The 19,243-nt window shown below is 32.5% G+C and overlaps 1 protein-coding gene across 1 annotated transcript; it reads right to left on the reverse strand.

Moving 5' to 3' along the window:
* Window positions 1-5,851: 5,851 nt before the first annotated feature.
* On the reverse strand, window positions 5,852-7,814 carry LOC144835007 (uncharacterized). Its single transcript, XM_078690013.1, has 2 exons — window positions 7,794-7,814; window positions 5,852-7,460 (listed from the first exon to the last, which is right to left on the reverse strand). Exon 2 carries the CDS (start codon window positions 7,454-7,456, stop codon window positions 6,653-6,655), a length of 804 nt encoding a protein of 267 aa, XP_078546139.1. The 5' UTR covers window positions 7,457-7,460; window positions 7,794-7,814; the 3' UTR covers window positions 5,852-6,652.
* Window positions 7,815-19,243: the final 11,429 nt, after the last annotated feature.

A 19,243-nucleotide genomic window follows, 5' to 3' on the forward strand; every position in this document is an offset into this window, starting at 1 on the left:
GTAACCATTTACACTAGGATGATAACGATCGATGAAAAATGATAAATATGCATTTTCCTACATAAAACAATAAGAAATCTAAAAAGGTTTTCAACATAGAACTATGGATAACCATCTATGCTGCTTTTTAAGACAATAATCTTTTAAAAATACAATCAAATGACCTCATGATTTAAAAGACTTGCATAATCGTAACGATACAACGATTACATTGATCATGACGTCGTTTGGTTGCATTTTAAAATAATATTTTCTTCAAAGCAGCATAGATGGTTATATACAGTAGTTCATGGTGCAAACTGTTATAGATTTATTTTTGTTTTATGTAGGAAAATGCATATTTTCGATCATTATCATCCTAGTGTAAATGGTTACCGTATAGTTCTCTAGAACGAAACTAATTGCTTTTGTCTTAAAGACAACAGAAATAGTTATCTTATAGTTCTAGAATGAAAACTTTCCAAATTTGTTTTTTTTTTGTCATCGTATTTTCTTTTCCTAACTCAATGAACATTTGAATTGGACATATTATATTATAGATAGGCCCATAGTATGGCCTTTCAATTAAACATATTCTTCGAAAAAAGAAGAACAAATTGTCTTCGGACCGAAAGTGGTTGCCAGAAAAGTATATGATCATCTAAAATTAACACACTTGGCCACTTTAACAAATGACATTTTAAATTATGTTTCAACAACTTCAATATTTCCAAAACAATATTCAAGAAAATGTTATTTCCATATAAATGAAAAAAAAACCATAGGCCTACATAAATTCATGACAGGCCTATGGTACTTATTTACATCAGGTAATTTTACTCTTCCTTGTTTCATTTATACTATTTATACGTTTATCGTCACTTTTGTTAGGCCTATGTATTTGAAAATTCAACGATTGATTTTTAAAAATAACGACGTAAATTTGACTTCAGAATAAAAGAAAATATTATTTGAATTTCGACATTAATAATCTCCTACTGAAACATACGAAAACTTGAGTCTAAAATTTATTTTGAAATAAATAAAACGTAAAATAAATGTGGAACACTTTTTTATATGGAGTGGAGTTTTTTCAGTATAGGAGACCTATTTCGCTAATTCGATTTTAAAAATTGTTGAAATTTAACACAAACCATAATAATATCATTGAATAAAAACAAATAGGTTACTCAGTAGGTATTATCCTGTATACCAGACATGGTTCGATCGAAATAACAGCGGGGAGTATTTACGTCATTCAATAAATTAAAATAGTGAACAATTTAACAATACTTCTATTTCGGAGTACTAATAAAAAGACCATTGTGATTTTGTATACATTTCTATTTGTGACCGTATTATTTACCCAAACTTGTGTCATGAACCAATGAATTAATAGAATGTACGTTCGCGCAAATAGAATTAGGCGTAGACGGTGACAATGCGAAATAAAAACAAACAACTTTTCATGGGAAATAATAATAAGTTATTACTATAGAATTATTGGAATGTAATTTGTTGTTTGTTTTCTGTATTGAGCTTGTGTGAACCATGGAGAAATAAGTTAGTCCTAACTTATTTCTCCATGTGTGAACGGAACTTAAGTAGGCGGTGGAATTTGTTCCACGTTTTAACTTCGCTATACTTGGATATTGAGTCGCACGCGGAAATGACGTCAGATAGTAACATGCGCGCGGAGAAAATAATGTTGTAGTCACGTCTCTCCACCAATTGTCACGTCATCAGTGGCGGGTCCAGTATTTTGAAATAGAGAAGTTGAAGTGCTGAACTTATTTAATGATTGTCCTATCTTTTGCATTACAATTTTTTAAATTTAGGTGGCATAAAAGGGGAGGCTATCTTCGATTCGTCTATGCACGTGGATGTGAGCGCTTACGTGACGTCAGAGCAAGAACAAACGCGGCTATAATTCTCCATAGTTTAACTAGAGTGGTGGGATTTGATTAATTCTAATAAATTATTGTATAGTATTGTACTCAACTTAAAACGGATTGAAACTAATTCTGAACTAAGAAATGCAACTTCGTGTCCTCAGCCAGAAACTTTAATCGGTTTGACTCAAGTCTGTTGTTCACTTGACTTTAATCACTTTTTGTTCATCGTCCGGTCTTTGAAATTCGCTGTTTTTTAATCATTTTCTCACGCCACTTGGCAATACCTCAACGTCTACATATTACGTATAACGGTATTGTTCCGGTCGTATGCGGCTTCAATTTAGACAGAATGAAATACACTGGAATGCTATTCACAACTAAAATACAATAGAGAGATTTGATATAAAACTTTGCATAAAGAGTATAGTCTGACTGCACCGTGACTAATGCAATTGGTTGAAAACAACTGCGTGATACTTTGAACATTCCGATGTACGCGTGCGATACGCTAGGCGCGCGTGTATGCTGTTTAATGTAGCATGCTTATGTTTGTACTTCACCTGTTTTGTGCTACCGAAACCTGATGCATTTTCTACATATTTCACATGGGAATGGTATGCTAAGATCACTCGACGACTTTCACAACAAATATCGTTATAATTTATTATTTTCGTTTTAATCTTACCTAATTCTCCTTTTTATGAAACTCACGAATATATTCTTGTTTTATTCCTTCGGCAATATGGTAATTAAAATGATAAGTAGGCTGTGATGTAAGTCAATATGTTTCAAAGGCGGATAAGCTGTGTAACTTAACTAGGCCCACTGATTTTCTCATGAACCAGGCTAGCTTCCCCATCCTTTTATTTGTTTGTCCACCACATACATCTAACTTGTATAATATGATTGATATTTTATTGGTTTATTTCGTTCCATTTAACGATTAATAATATTAATCAACGGCCAGCTTTTTTTTAAACAATGTTGTTCCACTCGATAGGCCGAAAGGCAACATGTAGAGACGCCGTCAAGTTGCTTCACTCCGCGAATAAACTCTGAGCACTGCAGCATTTTGACATGGCTTGTCTGATTCAAGATGGACGATTTGACTATTCTAAAAATGTGAAAAATATGAATTACATTTTTTTAGTAATCGTTTAAAAGTATGTGATATTATTATCTATGAAATAACAACATTAGATAATTCAATAAAGGGGCTGACCAAAATAAATGGTTACATTTTACCAGAGCGCGTTGTCTTCCATTTTTTCAGGCAAATAATTTTTTCCCGATCCTATCCTATCCTACTACTGTATTTAACAAGGCCATATACATGGCTGCAGTCGCGTGCTCACCGACAAACCGACCGACCGACATAGTGAGCTGTAGAGTCGCGTTTGCACGCGACTAATAATGACAAAAAAAACTTTTAAAAAGTTTAAAGATGTATTGTCTCCCAAAAACATGAAAAATGAAGATTAATTAAATCATACTTTGAATAGGTTATTTTGTAGTTTTAATAAAGTTAGGCCTAATCACTTCCGTAGGAAAAAAAAGCTTTAAAAAATAGTGTTTTCATTTATGAAATGACAAAATAAATAGTTAAATTCAACCAAAAACCCATTGGCTGGCAGTCAATTTTACTATTTATTTTAATATTACATTTTTTTTCAGGTAAATAATTTGTTTTTTGAATCCAAATTTTGGTCAAACTATTATGTGACATTAAAATGGAATATTAACAAAAAATTGTTTAGAACTTATTCAGGGGGCCAATACATCTTTAACATCATTTAAAAAAATGTTTAGGGGACAATATATATTTATTATAGATAGGCCTATTTATATCTAATTTGGTTGTATACACAATGGAGATCTCTCTCGTTACGTCTTCGGTAAAAAGCTGGGAAGAAACAATCTGAAGAAACGATAATTTAATTTATTTGGTCTATCAGGTACTGGTACTTTTTATTTATAACACAATTGAACTTTGAGAGATATCGGCATTGTTTTCATGTTTCAGGAATCCTTTGGTTTACCACAATGTTTACAGGGGCCAACCAATAGACTTAGTAGGCGTGGTTTTCCCACGTTCCACGTTTTGACTCGGGCCATTGGAATGGTCCGTTGCATCGGCACGTGTGTCTACTAACAATACAAGCACAGGTAAGTAAAGATCAAAGGCAGGTCACCTGACAGTAATAATTACCTTCGCTTGATTGACGTTTAGAGATTCAAGCAGCCAATCAGATTCGACCTATCTCTTCGAATTGTAGCGTATCGACACAGGGCGGCGGAACCCAACGAACAATACCGTGGTTTGTACATTGTTATGGTGATATTGTTATCTAAACCTTAAGTACAGGAATGCACTGGGAAAACCCTAAGCCCATCTTTCTCACAGGTTGCACCAGCAGAGGTGTATTAATATTTAAGAACAGAGATTAACTTTTTCTATTATTATTATATGTAAAAAAAAATGTTTAAAAAAAATCGCCAACTGGGCATAAAGCATCGGACGATTTGTTTTTCAGCTCGCAAACGCAATCTATAGGCCTATCCCTTGTTTAAATAGTATTATTAAAATAAATATAGATGCATGATAAATCAAACGTAGGTCTATTCATTTAATGCAATTTAATGAAGAAAGGGGATTTTTATTAAAAGCACGATTAGATGTCAAGTGAAATGGAACGAAGGTAATAATAATAGGCCTACAATAAAACGAATAATCTATAGATATTTATTCTATGATAATTTTTTATTTACACTTAAGTTCCAGTATACAGGTAGGCCTATTTACGGTTTTTATTTGCATACCGTAGGTCTATATAATACATTTACAGGGCAGGAAATTCAGTATCTATAAACGGCGAAGAACGAAAATGTTGTTAGAACCGTGATTCGAACCCGAATTATGGAATACTGGTACTGGTATTATTATTATTGTTTATTTGTATTTTTTTTTAATTCAACAATATTAAAACATAGCAGAAAAATATTGAATTGAGTTTTAATTTACATGAGGGAGAAAATATCAAAATATAAAAAAGTTCTTCAGATATTATACATTTCAGAAGAATGGCTATATAGTGTTGCCCGAAAGCTCTACAATTAAATTTCTGGCTGTTTTACTTTTAGCGTTTTGAATTAGGTTTTTGCCTATTTTATTTGTATCATTGAGATCCACCAGTGAACCCACAACATTTTAATTTCCAGTAATTTGCCTGTGGATTCATAAACATTCATAGCATTTATCAAAATGTAGTTTAAATTTAAGCTTTGTTCGTTCATTAGGCTGGGCATGTGAATCATAATTAAAGAACTATCTTTGATTTGTATGTATTTTTGCGATTAAAGGACATCTTTTTAATAATCATAAATATATCTGAAGAAAGAACAATGATTAATTTTAAAATGTCGGGCAGCGTTGTTTGTAAGAAATATTTCTTGTTTAAATTAGGCCTATAAACTAAGAGGAAAGCAAGACCAAACGCTTAACATGAAAAATAAAGATTAATTAAATCAGACTTTGAATATGTTATTTTGTAGTTTTAATAAAGTTAATCACTTTCGTAGAAAAAAAAGCCGGAAAAAATAATGTTTTCACTTATATAATGACAAAATAAATGGTTAAATTCAACCAAAAACCCATTGGCTGGCAGCCAATTTGACCATTTTTTTCTTTAAATTACAGTTTTTTCAGGTAAATACATTTTTTTTCGATCCAATTTTTGGTCAAAGTGGATAACTATTATGTTACATTAAAATGGCATATTCAACAAAAAAAAATTCAGAATTTTTTTTTTCAGGGGGACAATACATCTTTAAATAATCTGTATAAATATTTATTCAATCAAATAAAACAACCACCATACCTTAAATCAAAAGAAGAACACAAAAACAGATAGTAAAATTTAAAAATAAAATAGTGATTGCGGTACACTATATACAATACAATATGCTTTGATCGTTCTCTGTCTGAAGCATATTGCTCGAAACGTCGAGAAACTCACCAGATTCTGATGCTGTCACTAGGCTATCGCAAGTCATCTAGAAACGAGTCTGGTTGTATTAAATACTTTTATTACACGATATCCCTGTCACTAAACCTGCTATTCTGGTTCCCGGTACATTGGGGTACCATATCGCTACAACAACTGAATTCACATATGACGTTATAGGCTCTCTGCTATAGATCTGACAGAGATTTCGTGTATTAAAATTATTTAAGTATAAGTATATTATTAATGATACTGTATAATTAATGATTTCAATGCCTCTGTTGCACAAAATGAGTTTAGATTTTTTGGAATTAGTTAAACCTTTAGTGAGCTTTCGCATCGGGACGGTATACGAAAGGAGACGACAATAAATTAACAGTCTATCACGTATATGTATTCGATTCGTAATGATCGGCAATATTTTTGTTGTTGAAAAGTTTCAAAATGACGTCATTAATGTTCATTCGTCTTTTCTTAAACCGAACGTTAAATCGACCAAATACAGTCACGATATTCAACGGAACGGATTGTACTGTGCTTTTACACGCATGCGCAGTATAATCTTAAATTACCGTCCGCTTTCGATAACCGAAAGCGAAAAGCGAAAGCTCACTATTTTATATAATACAACCACGTATATAATACTTTAATTAATTATTATTTTATATATTAATTCATTATATATTAATTATTCATTAAACATAATAACAAACTAAATCACTAAAACACCAAATGTGTGTTAAATAATTAGGCTATTGTAATGGTAGCCAGATTTCACTGACAAAGGGCATTGAGCTTTTCATAAAATGGCATTGATTTCACTACGCATTCTTGTACTATGTTGGGTAACTCCTCAATCGAGGGAATAGGTTTTGATAGCTGTTTCCTAAAACCACCGGGTATTGTACTGTTTACAGCCCAATTATACTTAAGCTCTAAAGGCGCCCGAGTTTGGGGCACGTCCCATTCTACCTTGGGTTTGCTGCCCCAGCTTAGTAAATCATCGTTATACTCAAATCCAACGGCTCTACAATATTTTTCTAGAACTTCTTTGGGATTGTTGAGCAAATCTTCTGAATTTATAACTATTGGTTTTTTGCCGTCTTCATTTTCAAGGTAGCAGTATAGTTCCCAAAGTTCTTTATAACCCAAATCATCTGAAAGATAACTAGCGAGTATGCCATCTACGTTCTCATCACCGGCAGAGGCAATCCCATTGTAAAGAGACAAAAATGATTTGATTGGATGTCGTATAAGAAATGAGTGTGTGTAGCCTTTAGCGATTTTGTCATACCGTTTGTGGACAGCGTATCCGAAATCTTTTACAAAGACACACTTATTCGCTAGTGAACTATCTTCAAGAATTGCTTTCACTCCATCGAACGTGTATTTCATTTCAGGCGAAAAACCCTCCTTATATAATATATAGCGTCCTTCCGGGCCGTAGTGTTCTGATGAGGCATATGGTTCATAAAATATAGCTACATTATTAATACTCTCCATGCTCCTGACAAAAGCGGTTGATAGGGATCTTGGAATTGCCCATAGGAAAACGTGCGCATTTTTTGATGACGTCATGGTACTGTGTGTTACAAACATAAATTATATTATACGTCAATAATACATTTTATTCAATATCTTCAATGTAGACCGCCACCTTTTCCTAGCCTCACTAACCATACACTGAAATAGCCGGAATAACAAACTATAACCTGGTCACAAAGAAAATAGGCTAGGCCTAGCTTGAATGTATTTTTCTGGTGAAATACAAAAAATGAATTCGCTGTATGTATGCAAACCACGTTAATAAATCATTACTAACACATAGGCCTACAACAAATACCTATATACAACAAATAAAATCGTTTCAGCCTGGAAAATAAAATCCTTGATGCTAGAAAATAGGATAACTTACCACGGGAAGAGCCAACCGAATTCCTAGCTAATAGACAGTAGGCCTATACAATGATATGCCTACCAAATAGCATGATATTAAGGTTAATTCTTAACGGTTTATTTCTTTCAATATTTTTCTTTTGCACTGCACTGAACCGTTGAAATAAAATACAATGTAGTAGATAAAAAGATCGGAATAAAATACTTCAACAATGAAAATTTTACACAGTTGCAGTCTTTTCTCAGTACAAAACTTGGTAGATAAAATACCTGATTCTCAGTGCTGTATCACCACGATTATTATTCATCAACGGAATATTTCGAAATACAGCATCTCATGTGTATCACATGTGATGTATGTATCATGTAAGGCAATATGTTAGGTTATGATTATTACGATTATTAGTTTTATACTAAAAGACATAAAACTCCATTGACTTGACAATATGGTTTACTGGCGGAACATTTAATTCTTTAAATTACGGCTTTAGTTGGACATTTCTTTTTTTATCCAATTTTCAAAGTCAATAATATTTATTTATAAAATGGCCTAAATTCAACAACAACAATTATTTTCAATAAAAAATGTCGTATTCTCTATCTTGGCGTATAACAAAACATTCCAATCCAATCTTCTCTTCACTCTATTAGTCACCACGGATATACTTTCTTCATCAGTGCTTCTATGAATGGGTGACTTTTTTCTTAATGAAGATTAATTAAATCAGACTTTGAATAGGTTATAGGTTTGTATTTTAATAAAGTTAACCACTTCCGTAGGAAAAAAAATAATGTTTTCACTTATAAATTGACAAAAGAAGTGGTTTAATTTAACAAAAAATCCATTGGCTGACAGCCAATTTGACTATTTTTTGCTTTAAATTACAGTTTTTTCATGTAAATAATTTTTTTTTCGAACTAATTTTTGGTCAAAGTGGATAACTATTATGTGACATTAAAATGGCATATTAAAAAAAAAAATTCAATAATTATTCTTTCAGGGGGACAATACATCTTTAAATCAACAAACTTTTGCAAATTTTCAACATAGTTTTGGTTTCAACGAATGCGTTGATCGTTTATGCATTATGCAGTGATAGATCTACTAGATCACTGGTGGCGAAACAGAAAATATCGACAAACGCAAACACAAGCTCAGGAAACGCATCGAAGACCACGCGAGACGCGTACAACGCAACAAAGCAGCCCGTCACTGATCCAGTTAGCTGGTTCTCCGCCGACAGCAACACAATCAATATTTATGGTACCATGGTTCTGATAATCCGGCTAGATTTGTTTTCAGGAGTGTCAGCTCCTTTGAACCTCTTTCTTACATCTCGAAATACCAGAGGGAATGCCATTATAGATGATGGCATCTGTATACATTGTCCGTATCTTCTATCACAATCATTTGAACTACAGAATTAAGTCACTGCAACGTCATGTACTTATAATTTTAACATAAATTGGAAACGATTTAAGTGCATCTTCTAAAGGAACACCTTTTCCAACTAGTCTAGGACCTGGGTCAGATTTGTATGCATTTAATTTAGGAGAGAATATCTCAACTGTTATAGGACAATTTGACCCCAACGAACAACATGGAATGTGTGCCAAAATCGCTATCCGGGACGAACATGCCCAAAATCGGGGTCAAAGGTTAAAAATGTGTGGTTCTTATATCTCGACAACCGCTTGTCGTACAGATTTGCTTTTGGTGTCAAATTGTTCAAAATATACATATTTATATTCGGTCTAACACAACTTTTAGCGAAAAAATGACCGGAAATGCTTTTACTGACCTTTGACCCAAAAATGACCAAAAAACACATTTTCAGGTTAAATTATTCTTTAAAATGCCAATGGACAAACTGTATGGTATCAAATGAAAGCATACACAATATGCTACCCATTGCTACCCAACTTGTATTGAAAATTTTTAATTATGAAGCTAATTGTATGGAAAATGTGCATATTTTGATTATTTTTATACAAAAAATGAATATTTGGTAGCGTAATTGTTATGTTTATTTATATAATATTAAATAATTTTAGTGTTTGAAAACACTATTTGGTATCAAATGAAAGCCCATAAAATATTCTATCCATTGCTACCCAACTTGTATTAAAAGTCTGTAATTATGATGCTAATTTTGTTAAAAATGTGCATATTTTATTATTTTTTTACTAAAATGGGTATATTAAATAGTGTATACGGTAGTTATTTTGGTTTATTTATAATATTAAATAAATCAAGAGTTCTTTTGGTGTCAAATTGTTTAGAATATACATATTTATATTTGGTCTAACACAACTTTTAGCGAAAAATGACCGGAAATGCTTTTACTGACCTTTGACCCAAAAATGACCAAAAAACACATTTTCGATTAAATTATTCTTTAAAATGCCAATAGACAAACTGTATGGTATCAAATGAAAGCATACACAATATGCTACCAATTGCTACCCAACTTGTATTGAACATTTTTAATTATGAAGCTAATTATATGGAAAATGTGCATATTTTGATTATTTTATACAAAAAATGAATATTTGGTAGCATAATTGTTATGTTTATTTATATAATATTAAATAATTTAAGTTTTTGAAAAAAACTATTTGGTATCAAATGAAAGCCCATAAAATATTCTATCCATTGCTACCCAACTTGTATTAAAAATTTGTAATTATGATGCTAATTTTGTTAAAAATGTGCATATTTTATTATTTTTTTACTAAAATGAGTATATTAAATAGTGTAAAGTTATTTTGGTTTATTTATAATATTAAATAATTCAAGAGTTCTTTTGGTGTCAAATTGTTTAGAATACACATATTTATATTTGGTCTAACACAACTTTTAACGACCAAAAAACACATTTTCGGGTTAAACCATTCTTTAAAATGCCAATGGACAAACTGTATGGTATCAAATGAAAACATACACAATATGCTACCCATTGCTACCCAACTTGTATTGAAAATTTTTAATTATGAATCCAATTGTATGGAAAATGTGCATATTTTGATTATTTTTATACAAAAAATGAATATTTGGTAGCGTAATTGTTATGTTTATTTATATAATTTTAAATAATTTAAGTGTTTGAAAAATGTGCATATTTTATTGATTTAAAATGTAACATATTGGACAAAGTAACATCCAATATGAATAATATTTTTAGTTAAAATTAATGTCTGGGTCAGATTTGTTGGCATCTAATTTAGGAGAGAATATCTCAACTGTTATAGGATTATTTGATCTTAACTATCCTCAGCCTAGATATAAAAAAATACAACATAATTAATATCTAAAAGTGATAAAACAGTAAAAATTGGTTCAAAATGCTTGGTAAATTTATTATAAATAAACCAAAATAAATTTACACTATTTAATATACTCATTTTTGTAAAAAAAATAATAAAATATGTACATTTTTAACAAAATTAGCATCATAATTACAGATTTTTAATACAAGTTGGGTAGCAATGGATAGAATATTTTATGGGCTTTCATTTGATACCAAATAGTTTTGCCAAACACTTAAATTATTTAATATTATATAAATAAACATAATTATCAATTACGCTACCAAATATTCATTTTTTGTATAAAAATAATCAAAATATGCACATTTTCCATACAATTGGATTCATAATTAAAAATGTTCAATACAAGTTGGGTAGCAATGGGTAGCATATTGTGTATGCTTTCATTTGATACCATACAGTTTGTCCATTGGTATTTTAAAGAATAATTTAACCCGAAAATGTTTTTTTGGTTGTCATTTTTAGGTCAAAGGTCAGTAAAAGCATTTCCGATAATTTTTTCGCTAAAAGTTGTGTTAGACAGAATATAAATATGTATATTCTGAACAATTTGACACAAACAGAACACTTGAATTATTTAATATTATAAATAAACCAAAATAAATTTACACTATTTAATATACTCATTTTAGTAAAAATAATAAAACATGCATATTTTTAACAAAATTAGTATCATATTTACAGATTTTTAATACAAGTTGGGTATCAATGGATAGAATATTTTATGGGCTTTCATTTGATACCAAATAGTTTTTCCAAACACTTAAATTATTTAATATTATATAAATAAACATAACAATTACGCTACCAAATATTCATTTTTTGTATAAAAATAATCAAAATATGCACATTTTCCATACAATTAGCTTCATAATTAAAAATGTTCAATACAAGTTGGGTAGCAATTGGTAGCATATTGTGTATGCTTTCATTTGATACCATACAGTTTGTCCATTGGCATTTTAAAGAATAATTTAACCTGAAAATGTGTTTTTTGGTCATTTTTGGGTCAAATATCATTAAAAGCATTTTCAGTCATTTTTTCGCTAAAAGTTGTGTTAGACCGAATATAAATATGTATATTCTGAACAATTTGACACCAAAAGCAAATCTGTACGACAAGTGGTTGTCGAGATATAAGAACCACACATTTTTAACCTTTGACCCCGATTTTGGGCATGTTCGTCCCGGATAGCGAATTTGGCACACATTCCATGTTGTTCGTTGGGGTCAAATTATCCTATAACAGTTGAGATATTCTCTCCTAAATTAAATGCATACAAATCTGACCCAGGTCCTAGACTAAACGAATCAAGATCGTAAGTAGCACCACCAGATCACTTGGCAAATGATGGTTTTGGTACTATGTGGTACTACACCCGATACATGCCTCTTGTGAAGACTTGTCTAACGGCAGTACCACTACTGCTGGCAATGACCAACACCATACATAAAAACAAGAGTAATCCAAATAGATTAAGTTGATGATTTCAAAAGTAAATACAAGCAGTGTATACAGTTGGAGTGCATACGCCTAATTCGAAAGTTCCTTACTTTGGTTTTGTTTCAAACCATTTCCGTTAACTTTAGCGTCAACAATTTATTGAGGACTTTTTTAACATTCAGAACATTTCATTCAATAATTACATAATAATGTCTATTTTTGTACTTTTTTGTGCATAGTATTATAAGAGCAGTACACACATGTTACCAAATTTCTATGTGCAATTAAAATTCGTAGTTTGCTCAGTGTGTTTTCAAACAAAAGTTTTTTTTCGACTCCTATAGAACACAGAGACAGATGCCTCGGATCTCAGTTTCGACCGCTATAGAACACGTGTCTCAGTTTCGACCGCTATAGAACACGTGTCTCAGTTTCTACCCATAGAAAACAGGGCCTCCTATACTGTAGAACACAGCGGCCTCGGGTCTCAGCTTCGACCCCTATAGAACACAGGGTCTCTGTTTTGACCTATAGAAAAATAGGGGCCCCAGGTCTTTGTTTTGGCCCCTGTAGAACAAGGCTCGGGTCTCGGTTTAGGCCGCTATAGGAACACATTGACCTCGGGTCTCTCTTTTCGACCCCTATAGAAAAAATCGGCCTCGGGTTTCTTAAAGGCCAGGTGCGGGCAAAAAATTTCTATTGATCATACATTCCAATAATTATTGATCTATAGTTTCCCCTATGTTTCATAATTTTTGGGATTTTATTTGTGTTACACGAGCTTGTTGAAAATAAGCACTTTCTTATCAGTGGGGGGATAGTTCAAATTACACAGTAAAATCTCTATTCTTTTGTATACAAATTTTGTAAATAGAGAGGCATTTTAAAAAGCTATGAAAAATAAACGGTGTGGTAAAAAATGTTATCAGATGACTAAATATATGTAATATAACTTGAATTTTACATTTCTGGTATTTTTTATTAAACTTCAGATTTTTATTTTCATGCTATAGCAAAAATTATCCACCGTATATCCACTATCTTTTTTCACCTTCTAGGGAGTCACCAGACATGTTATTACATTAGGTTAAACTACCTAACTACTGAAAAAAGTCTTCCTGGTTTTTATGGCAGAATTATGCCAAATTTTGTATTTGTCCATATTAAGCGAAATTCATGTTTTTTCGTCTTGATTTCTGTTACAAATATTTGATTTATGTACAATTAACCAGATATTGTATTTAAAATTCATGCCTGTACCTGAGCTTTAAACGTCATGAGATCTCAAAAGTGTCGATAGATAATTCAGCTTTAAACATTCCAATATACGTGTCTCTAGACAATCAATTGTTCTGAGAGATAGCTTATGATCTAAAGCCATTGTATACAAAAATTATCAAAGGTGTCGATCAAGTATTTACTTTACGAAAGCATTAACTCGTTTATCATGTAAGGTATGAATAGTCAAGAGATATAATAAATAGCGGTTGTATTTCTAGTGGCTTATTTACAAAAAACTGTACTCTGTCTGTCAACGGAGCTGAGGTCGTGGGAAATGCACACAAGGCGAGGACAAGCCTACCTATTGTGGGTCATTTATACGATAAGGGGAATATAAATACACGCGTACGAGCGTGCCACATACCTGTACGGCTTTGACACACCTGTTAAGGTATTCTCTGTTTACTAATTGTTACCTATGACATTAATTCGTAAGTTTTCTGCCGCGACCTGATGAATCGCGCATCATGCCAATGCGCGCGCGCATACAGTAATACACCGAAATAGTTTCAATGGGATTCGGGTGATTCAGAAGAACCACCATTCCTAACCAAATTTGGTTTTCTGTTGTTTTTTTCTATTTCTGTATTGTGTCGTAAACACATTTACACATCCCAGTGCCAACACCACTCTTTTAAAAATAAAATCACCAATAATAATAATAATAATAACTGGTACTTGATATAGCGCATTATGCTGAAAGCCTCAATGCGCTTTACAAAGACAGAAAATTTTGAAAAATTACAAATTAAAAAGGTGAGTTATATTAGTTACTTTTCGTTCACGAATGAGAAAGTCATATTCTGTATTTCTCCATTATTACAATTTTCAATTCCAACAACAGTTGGCGACGCCACGAATACCAATCAGTACAAAATACTGGGTGCGCACCTCATCGTTACGTCCACTGACAAAAAAAGTAATTTCTACTAACATGCTCATATGTTTTTTATGTGCGTAGAATGACTTTTCGACTCGACAGCGGTGTAGCGCGTGAAAACGAAAGGTCAAAATATTAAAGTACTGTATTATCTCGTGTTCAATCATTATTTATTTTAAGGAGTAATAGCACTCGCCGCACGATCCGTTCAGAAAGTCTAAATTAATTTGAATATCCAATTACGCCCAGAATTAACATTCGACAAACAGGTCGGTATAATAATCTCTATACAACGATTATTTAATATAATTGTATACAGTTTTTGATATAGATGGTGTGATTGATTATATCAATGAAAACATGGCTTTCTTATACCTAGGTGGCAATTCGATTTAAATCAACAAAAAGCATGAGTTCTATAATATCTCTTTCTTCGCTATCAATCAGATCTTCAATGTGCCGACAAGAAAAAAATAATAATACAACGTGCTTTTGTCGGGTTTGTTTTGGATTAGACCTCCAGGGTAAAGGATTACCGTATTAAATAGAAATCATGTATTTTATAACGGTTGCTAATAATATAAAAACCTAGTTGTAATTAAAAAGACACCTTAAACTATGGAACGGTTAATATCAAGCGTTTGATTTGCGTCATACGCTGTGGAAACGCGTTGGAATAGTGTAATGAATGTGTGTGCCAACGATTTATTGGTGATGGTGTAGGATGTACTGTACTACGTATTGGCTTAAAACATAAATCTATAGACATATCCAGTAGCCTAATGATATTTATTTTGGTAGGAGGCCACGGTGGTATATGAAAACGAACCAAACGAATTTCTGAACATTTATTCTAAAAATTCGGCGCAGATCTTGATGTTAAAATTCAAAAAGTGCAGTGTACCCAAGAAAGTTATTTCACAATAAATAAATATTACCATAATAAAATCGCTTTGTTAACTTTACTACTACAGTAGTACCCTACTAAATAGCTGGCCTATTATTAAAATAGTGACATAACCTACATTTAAGCAGGGTCGGTTTTTACCATGCTGACGCCCTCTGGAGTTGTTGTTACTACAAACTTCATCCACCACCAGCACCATCTATTTCAATCAACAACAAACACCAACACCTACTGTATCTTCAACCATAAAGGACCACGAAAGTGACCGATGTACGGTACCTTTAATGTTGCGTTGCCCATATTTTCACGCATGCGTGGCAGCTTTTCCTTATTATACTGCAATTAGTAGGCCTCCTACCCATAACTACTGCATGGACATGTAGAGTAATTTGACCATTATTACATCCACCAAAGTTATTGATAACTGTTACTGTGATGGAAGAAACGTAACTGGGTAAATAACTAAGCCTTGTCATCAGCGGATAGTAGTAGGCCTATGCGCGAGGGCGCCGGCGATAAAAGTCAAACTATGAGTAGGCCTAGTAACCACAATGTCGGAAATTACGGTACAGAGACAATCAGTATGTGTCATATTAACAGCAAACAAAGAGGAAGTGATAGTCTATTTGATGCGGTAATGTCCGTTTGACGAGGGACAGGGCCATGTTTGCAGTTTGCTTACGTGTTGGATGATGGCTAGGCCTAGTTCCGTAGCGAGCGACTACGTAGCGCCAGCATATTTTTCTAGATCAAAGTTTTAATACTACTAATACTTACTACGCCATGTAAGCTAAATATTTTCTAGACTGAATGATGATGACTGTAATTGGCATTAAAACCATGGAATGTCATGTTGCCTTTGGCTTACAAACACGTGATTTTGAATTTCATTTTTTTTTATTTTGTAGAAGTTTTCTGAAGAATGTGTTTTACGCGGCAAATTTTTGTAAAGTTAATAATTATTGGTTGCACACAACTTGACAATGAGCATTGGCATGTTTCGCGAAATTGTGCTGGTATATTTTGACATTTACTATGCCAAGTAGGCCTATATAAACTTAATAACAACAAAGAAGATAATTATATTTCCATTATTTGGAAATGGAATATAATGCCATATTTTAAGATAACAACTTTTTTCTAAAATGGAAGCAATAGTCATATGAAATAAGAAATAAAATAAATCTTATTTATTGTATTCATGATATGAACATGGGTTGGGCCAAGCTCCTGGGCAACCAGAAGAAAAACAAATCCCTAGTAGTAGTAAATAAGTAGGTCTACATTATTTGCAAATCAATATAGGCCTATTTTACATCTCAAATGCCTAAATGAGCTTTTGAGCATATGTTAGGTTTGTTTTTGCTCCTGGTAGGCCTATCACCTCTAATTTCAGCCAGTGGACTCGCCGTCGTACCAAAATGTTGTGATAAGCCTGAAATAATCGGTAAAAACATACGGTGATCTTTCAGAGCCTGGGAAAAAATTCAGTCTTATGAAAACAAAATCCAGCGTGGGGGGAAATTCATTATAATCCTTTATATGAAAGAAAACAAAATGCAGCTTGGGGGAAAATTCATTATATAGGCCTAACCCTAAACAAAATGTTCGAGATTTCGCGGTCAATTTTTGGAAAGTTAATAATTATTTGATTTAAAATATAATATATGAAGAGTACTGGTATGTTTTTGGAAATTATGCTGGTATTTATTTTGAAATATTTTATTACTACGTGTAACCGCGCAATGTTTACAACTGTATCATCAATCAACACAAGTTAGTTTAATGGTGTTCAAATTGAAAAAGTATCTGTTTCTGTTATGACGGGTTGGTATAAGCCTAGAGTAGACTTGCCACAGAAAATTTGGGAGTTGCTGTTTTTTACGGCATGAGTTTTGATATGTGTAACAGAAACTAGCTAAATTTAATTCGTATTATATTGTTCTAATCCATATAAAAATACCAATACAAGTAGAGTGGTGTACAAGTACCAGTCAATCTCAATACATTTAAAGATGTATTGTCCCCCTCAAAAAATAATTATTGAAAATGTTGTTGTTGAATATGCCATTTTAATGTCAAATAATAGTTATCCACTTTGGGGACCAAAAATTAGATCTAAAAAAAAATTATTTACCTGAAAAAACTGTAATTTAAAGCAAAAAAATAGTCAAATTGGCTGCCAGCCAATAGATTTTTGGTTGAATTAAACCATTTATTTTGTCATTTTATAAGTGAAAACATTATTTTTTCGGGGTTTTTTCGACGGAAGTGATTAACATTATTAAAACTACAAAATAACCTATTCAAAGTCTAATTTAATAAATCTTCATTTTTGGGGGACAATACATCTTTAATATATTATTTCTTGTAAAAATAATAACAAAACAATAAATATTCACTTCGAAAATGATGTTTGAAATGAAGCGTTTTTCTGTAGGCCTAATAGGTCGGAATAATAAAGTAAAACCACAATAGGCCTAACATGTAAATTACAAACGCGTGTTGGTGAACAGCCATTCTACTACCTAGCAGCACTCAACACAAATGCGTCTATACATTATAAATAGCGCTTAACTACTTTACGTTAATACTGTATTTCATGAAGGCTGCTTCTCATTAGACCTCCATGGTAAGGTAACCTTCGCTACAAACATTCAGCGGTAAAATATAGCAAGCACGCTACAATCGACACGTGACTATAAAGTCGGTTTCTTTTTTATGGGAAGGTTACCTATGCACTTAGAATGATTGATAGAGGTTCAGTGATTTTCTTCAGTTCTCACGCCCTTGTGTCCCTGTGGAACTGCTCGCGCTCGTTTAGGGGTCTCGTTTCGGTTCCACACAGCTAGCTGTCAATTGTAGGATTTAAAATATTGAAGAGGAAGACAAATTATTTTACAAGTTACCGTCCGTTTAAAAAAACGAAAAACATTCCTTCACCTTCGACGTCGTGTCAATTTAAATGGTATCGTCTGCTGAACAAATTTCATCAATTTATTTTATCTATCTACAGTGATAGTTGTACAGTTCGAATAATCAATCGCTTGTGATTGGTCAAATCACTTACGTTGCGCTTACGTCCTTGCGTTGCGTCAGCTTTATCTAGCAATGTTTATTTATAAAACAATTAATAATCAAACCTTGGAAAAGAAAGAAAATAGTAAATTTTCTATAAATCTAGGCTATTGCAAATAAACATAATTTACGGTATAAATAAACATCTATATGCATACGTGATAAAAAAATAAAGTAGATAGAATATTAAAGGGAAAACGATAATATAAAAAAAATTAATGTAATTATGATGTAAGGCTACGCGCACAATTTTAACGCATACAAAGCACGCAAATGAACGCCCGTTCACACCACCACTGTCTAGGAGGGAGCGTCAGCTAAGAACTACGAACGCACAGCTTCCGTATATCACCATGTTTGAGAATGGAGGTGATTTCAAATGGGCACATTCCTGCACGCTTCTGCTGCCATGAAATATGACGAAGGGCGACTAGAAGAGTGTGGGAAAGTCCTCATTGTATAACTTTTTGGTTATCCAACACATCCCATGTGTCCACAAAAGCTTGGCAGGCGGAAAATATAGCATGCCATTTGGGTTAAATCACTGAT

Source organism: Antedon bifida, chromosome 2 (genome assembly GCF_963402885.1).
Source record: "Antedon bifida chromosome 2, ecAntBifi1.1, whole genome shotgun sequence".
Classification (NCBI taxonomy): domain Eukaryota; kingdom Metazoa; phylum Echinodermata; class Crinoidea; order Comatulida; family Antedonidae; genus Antedon; species Antedon bifida.